The sequence below is a fragment of the Mustela putorius genome, unplaced genomic scaffold, assembly GCF_011764305.1.
Source record: "Mustela putorius furo isolate JIRA1106 unplaced genomic scaffold, ASM1176430v1.1 tig00000832_pilon_pilon_pilon, whole genome shotgun sequence".
Taxonomy (NCBI): domain Eukaryota; kingdom Metazoa; phylum Chordata; class Mammalia; order Carnivora; family Mustelidae; genus Mustela; species Mustela putorius.
The window spans coordinates 2,990,891-2,997,090 of record NW_025421491.1 but is presented as its reverse complement, the minus strand read 5'-3'; the positions used below and the strand labels follow the sequence as shown (position 1 = coordinate 2,997,090).

At 39.8% G+C, this 6,200-nt stretch overlaps 1 protein-coding gene across 1 annotated transcript; it reads right to left on the bottom strand.

Annotated features, from left to right (window-relative positions):
* Positions 1-5,060: 5,060 nt before the first annotated feature.
* On the bottom strand, positions 5,061-5,643 carry LOC101690655 (keratin-associated protein 13-2-like). Its single transcript, XM_004757485.3, has one exon. The coding sequence runs from the start codon at positions 5,586-5,588 to the stop codon at positions 5,061-5,063; it is 528 nt and encodes a 175-aa protein (XP_004757542.3). The 5' UTR covers positions 5,589-5,643.
* Between the last annotated feature and the right edge of the window lie 557 nt (positions 5,644-6,200).

Sequence of the window (6,200 nt, the reverse complement as noted above, 5' to 3'; positions counted from 1 at the left end):
CCCTTTCACTTATTAATGTGTTCAATAAGATATTTCATGTGTTTTTTTCTTTTTGTGTACTTGAGAATCATGATTCTACTATTTGAAAAGTTATCTCAATATTATTACATTTTATATTGCATCCCATTTTATCTATTAGCCTTCTGTCCCATGCTTTTCTGGCCACAGAAGAATACAAACTGTAGTGGGGGCATTAAGAGCCCATCCCCACAACACACTATTATCATATAATATGAATACGTCTATAACGCTGAAAGAAATCTTAGAGATCACAGATTATAAAGGACTATCTCATTTTGCATGTATGGAAGACGATACACAGAGAAGGAGGTGATGGATATAAGATCAAAGTCTGGTTAATAAGAGAATCAGCACCAGAACCCAACTCTCAACATATTTTTTATTTGCTCTATTTCCCAGTTGATAGTGTCATAAAAGGAAAAAGAAATTACAAGATTTCAAAAGCCTAGTCTACTGAAAGTAATCCTACATATAGCAACATTTTTCTAAGTTGGAAATTTAGTGTCTATTTAACAAAAAGATCAATATTTCTTTAAAACCTAGAATATCCAAAAGATATACCAGACCACACACACTAATGAAAAATAATCTTGGTTCCAGTAAGTTAAATCTCTACAATCTCATTTTTCTTCATTATTTTATACTTGCTTAAAGGATATACTTCATTGCAAAGGATAGGCCTTGAAATGTAACATTACTAAGATTTAATAATTTTTAATGGGTGAATCAAATGGAAGGAGTGATGGGCAAAGGCTATTTTTCTCTAGGTAGATGGTTGCTTATCCAATCTCTAGGTGTATCTTAGGACAGGTACAGTTTATCTGGGAAAAGGTCACAGTCCAATAAGGAAATATTCATTATTTGACAATCATAATTGTGTAGCGAGGGCTCAACATCACCAGAAGCTTGTGGAGTCTGTGCGTGGAAAATATGATCATGCAGCAGTTTGATGAGTAATTTATATAGAGAGACTGGTTGGCAAAATATCCAAACAATTTACAGAAGCAGATAGGTTGGGTGGCAGAAACAGGGTCCACAACCGAGAAGTAGCAATTATTATGTCCCTAGACCCAAGACTCAATGTCAGCAAGGTGGTGGGGCCTGCAGAAAGCAACAGATCTTGGCTGGCATGCATGTGACCATCAACATACATGGTAATTGGAGAGTAGATGTGAACACATTCTAGGACTGGGGCTTGGGTGTATGAGTGGAAACCTGGGGTGTATCCTTTAAGAAGGTAGTCCCTTGCACAACTCTGATGGTGAGTGTACCCTTAAGAATGTGATGCCACAGTAATGCAAATCAGTGGGATGAGAACAGACACAGCAGAACACTAGGAAATCAGACAACCCCTAAGGGGTCAGTGAGGGAAACTCCCAAAGCAACAGTAGGTAAGGTGCGGTGAGAAGTATGATTTCCTGTTGAATAGCTGCATAAAGTATTTTGAACTTGAGAAACAATTCACATTTCCTTAATTCTGAGTGCAATGTCTCTGTAGTTATAGTCCACATCTCGGAACTCTACCCTGTGTGTGTTAGCATTTTATTAGATTGTTAATTGCAACTGAATGAGTCCCCAGTCACAGAAATAAGCACATTAATTTTGATTCCCAAGAATAACAGGAGCCCAAAGAACCATTCCCATGTATCAAATATGAAGGCTCTTTTTTATCAGTGATGTCTCGTCACTCCAGACACAGGCTCAGGCTTTCTTTCTCAAACACTGGTGTGGCTACTGTCTCTATTTCTGGATCTGTAGTGTTGCACCAGCTCACTTTTTATTATTATGTAATATCTTACCTTCTTGTGCCCAGATTTCAGAGTTTAATAAAAAGAGCCTGCCACTTTCCTCCTTGAACCCCGCACAATACTCTTCCAGGTGATTATGCCATTGCTTATGCAGTTACCTCTCTTGAGGCTCCCTTGCCACCCCCTTAAACCCACCCCTCACACCAACATAATGGGAGGAAGTTTGTCTCTTCCACTACGTGTGAATTAGCTCTTAATAGACCAAAGTCTTTGTCTTTTCTGAGTTCCCAGCATTCTTCACAAAAGAGCTGTAATGCAAACTTCAAATTCCAAGTATATTTAGTGAGCTGAATTCAGAGCAAGGAGCTGATGTCATCTAATGTAGTAAGGGCATTAGAAGTGGGGTACTTACGAATGAGCAGACTTAGCTTGAGAGGTAAGTGTCCCTCTTCTCTCTTAGCTTCTTCCTAGTCAACGACAGAGCCTTGCCTACCATTATACCTTGTCTCCATTCATCCAGAAAACCAATGTTACCTGGTGCCCAAACTCAACAGGGCACCAGAAGGTGGATGTGGAAAAAAGCAGGGTGCCCATAAGAGGTAAAAAATCATAGAGAGAGGCAGGTCAGGAGGGAAGGAAAGAGAAAGAGATGGAAATAATGGAAATATGAGAGAGAAAGATGGAGATATGAGGGGAAGAGAGAGAGAGAGAAAGATGGAGCAGTGGAGAGAGAGATATGGAGATATGAGCGTTAGAGAGATGGAGATATGGGGAGCAGACCGAGAAGAAAAGCAGAGAGCTGAGAGAAGAGAAGGGGAAACTAGCAGTGATGAGATACTGAGAAAATCACAAGGCAAAGAATGAAGGGTGCAAAGGGTATTCATCATGCCTGCTCCCTGAAATCTGAATGTTCCTGCTCTATTGGGAAGAGCTTGCATATTAAAAGTATACTGATGTATCTATTTCCTCTCCCCTCCTTTGCCTTTCTGTTTCAATTTGTGGCCGTTCACCTCAAAGATTCCATTATAGTGGGGGGAAAATCTCCAAGTCATTCCAGAACTAGATCCTCTATGTCACTGGATCCTTCCATCGTGGGGTTGTTCTCAGTTTTAAACATTATCTGTACTCATCACTTTTGTGGGGCCTCATGCCTTCCTTGATTGAAAGTAGAATCACGTTTGCTGACTCTGTCCCCAGGACTTGCTCACTGGCCATACTACTGTGACCCTCTTAGTTTGCTTTCCCAAATGTTTTCTTTAATCTACATTTTATTCATTCTACATTACTTTAGGAAGGAAATAGTAGTTTGCTCTCACTGCTAATGGTCATAGAGTCATAGAATCTTTTTATCTTACTAATAAAATTTTTAAGTGTTTCTTCACACCATAGTCTGTACTATGAGTAAGTCTGCACCTAGCTGGCACATTTTTATTAATTATAACTCTTTGAATGTGAGTGACAGAAATCTTACTTTAATTATTTTAATTAGTTTAAACCAAAAGAAGACCTTATTGGCCCATATAATCAAAGTACATGAAGGGCTAGTAAAGCTGGCTTAAGGGACGATGGAAACCAGAGACTCCTGTGTCACCAGCAACTTCTATGTCTCTATTCCTCTATTTTCTGTCTCTTGGGCACCTTTCTGTGCACAGAAAACTGGGTTCCCATGCAACCACGCTTAGTCCATGATTGTCTTGGATATAAGAGAAAAGGAACAGGGCACCTGGGTGGCTTAGTCAGTTAAGTGGCTGCCTTCAGCTCAGGTCATGATCCCAGAGTCCTGGGATCGAGCCCCACGTTGGGCTCTCTGCTCAGTGGAGAGCCTGCTTCTCCCTCTTGCGCTGCCTACTTGTACTCTCTATCTCTGTGTCAAATAAATAAATAAACCTTTAAAAAAAGAGAGAGAAAAGGAGCCCTCTTCTCTCAGCTTCAATTAGAAAAAGCTTGAGGAAAATGTGTTAGGGAAGACAAATCAATAAACACTCATGACGCATAATTAGAGTACGTGGTAAATATCTGTTGGTGATTTCTCCCACTCATGATCAGTTGTCACTAAATATGTTATGAAAAAGTTTTAACTGAATTGTAATGCTACATTTAGCCTCTGAAACAAAAACTTAATCATATTAAAAATAAACACAGAGGGTATTCTGCCTCAGATCTGTGTAGTATCCTACAAGGATATGTCTGCTTTTCACTACCACTACTGAGTAGTGGGTCCCAAGGATACCTGCATGGGTTATAAGATTCAGAACATGGAAAGTTATCTAATCTTACCTCCAATTGAAAGGCAGAAGTCACTAAGACAAACAAACATGGGATTTATTCATCTTCTACTTGTTGAGAAACTGAATAGCTTCAAAGTACCTGTGTCATAATAATTATGTAAATTTACAATTCACAAATTTATATTTCTTTATAATAAGCCAAAATACTTCTCCCTATAACTCTTTCTATTCCTCACAGTTTTAAACTTTTAAGACTCTGTTTATCTGTCTCTCTCTTCCACACACACACAAACACACACACTGAATAATCCATATTTCTATATATTTAAAGGCAATCATCATGTCCTTCATATTTTCACTTTTTCATGTCAGCATATCAGATTTATTCAATAATTTGTATATTTTTAAAATGCTTTTTCACCCGGTTAACATCACAAGATAAATTCTAATTCAATACTGTTTTAAAAATGTAAACTGAAAACCAAATAAACATAAGATGTTCAAAACTAGATAAGCATACTGGAAACATGATAAGAATGTTGACTTTATATGGGCCTACTCTCAATAATAAAAACCCTAACAGCTTCGGAAAACATGCACACTTAATAGCTCTCAGTCAGTAAACTGCCTGGAGAATTTCACCATACACTGGGCCTGACACCATTTCCCAAGAAAATCCAAACCTATTTCCTAAGGAAAGTATTCTGAGGGTCTGGAGCCCCAAAGATAGATCGCAAATCAGACTTTGAAAATCAATAAGAACAATGAGAACATTCCAGATGCAAGAGTAAATGTGTTTATTAGGTCAAGCAAAACTGAACTTCCATACATTTTATAAGAAGAATTTATGTAATTCTTAGTCAATTGTTCAAAATTACAGGCACACACTTAATATTTTCATCATTTGTTAAGTTCACTGAAGGAACTAGTCTATGAGCTGATACCTAATGCCAGACAGAGGGTGAAGAGCTGGCGATAAGAGGCATTAGCTGACATTACTGAGAACACTACAGTAGCAGCTCTATGTAGAGACTGTAACATTTTACTCTAAGTGTCTGGAAACTCAACAAGTTGGTCTACAGAAGGCTGATCTATAGGTTGGCCTGTAACAAGAAGACTGGCAGCTCCTAGAAGCCAAGTTGGTTGGATCCCAGAATCTGGATCCATAGCCCAGTGAAGGGAAGCCACAGACTCCATAACTCATGGATCTGGAGCCCTGGGATCCACAAGCCAGTGAGTAGCAGCTTCTAGATCCATAGCTCAGGGAATGGCAGCTGCTGGACCCAATGCCCACAGACCCAGAGCAAGTCGTCTGGCAGGGATTGCAGAGTGTGGAGGTCCTCGGACTGTTGCAGGATGTCTGGCAAGGAATGGACACCATGCAGGATGTCTGGCAGCTGGTGGGCTCACAGCAGTTCTCCTGACAGCCCCTAGCAGGGGAGGAACTCAGCTGACAGGTGCTGGGAGAGCAGGAGTCAGTGCGGTAGACCAGGTTGCTGGGGCAGGAAGAGCCACAGGAGGAGTTTACATAGCGCATGTACCCCCCAAAGGAGCTGGAGGAGACATTTCCAGAGCAGCAGCTGTAGGACATGTTGGCAGGAGATGTAAGTTCAGCTGAGTGACCGTGAGGAGATGCTCTGAGTTTCAATGCCATAGTCTGGACTCCAGGTTATATATACTCTTAGAAATGGGTGTGTCATCGTCCAGATGCTCCCTCCTCCTCGCTCGTCACTTTATGCAAGAATGCCTCACTAGGTTATTGCCTAACTCTAATTTATCACATCTTCACATAGTTAATTGTGCTTCAATCATTCTGATACATCTTGGAAGAAGCTTCTCAGTTTCTTTCCCAAGGAATTCTCTATGAATTGACCTTTGAAGTTATACATCATCACATTTCCAATACCCTTCCTCTTTTTATCTATGTGGGCCTTGAGTCCTTATCACACCAAATGGACTTGCATAAACTTTTCCTTCACTTCTGCAAGGCTATCAGGAGCATCAGTGGTTACTATTCAAAATACTTTTTCCTTTTCTTCATAAGCATATAACAATGGATTTCTCCAAATGCTAACTATACTCAGGAGACTCAACAATCTATCAATCAAACCTTTTACTCTTTTTCTATTTGAATTAATCCATGTAATTACTGATATGTATTATTGACTTTCTTCTATCTTGAGCTCACCACTGGGATTAAGGG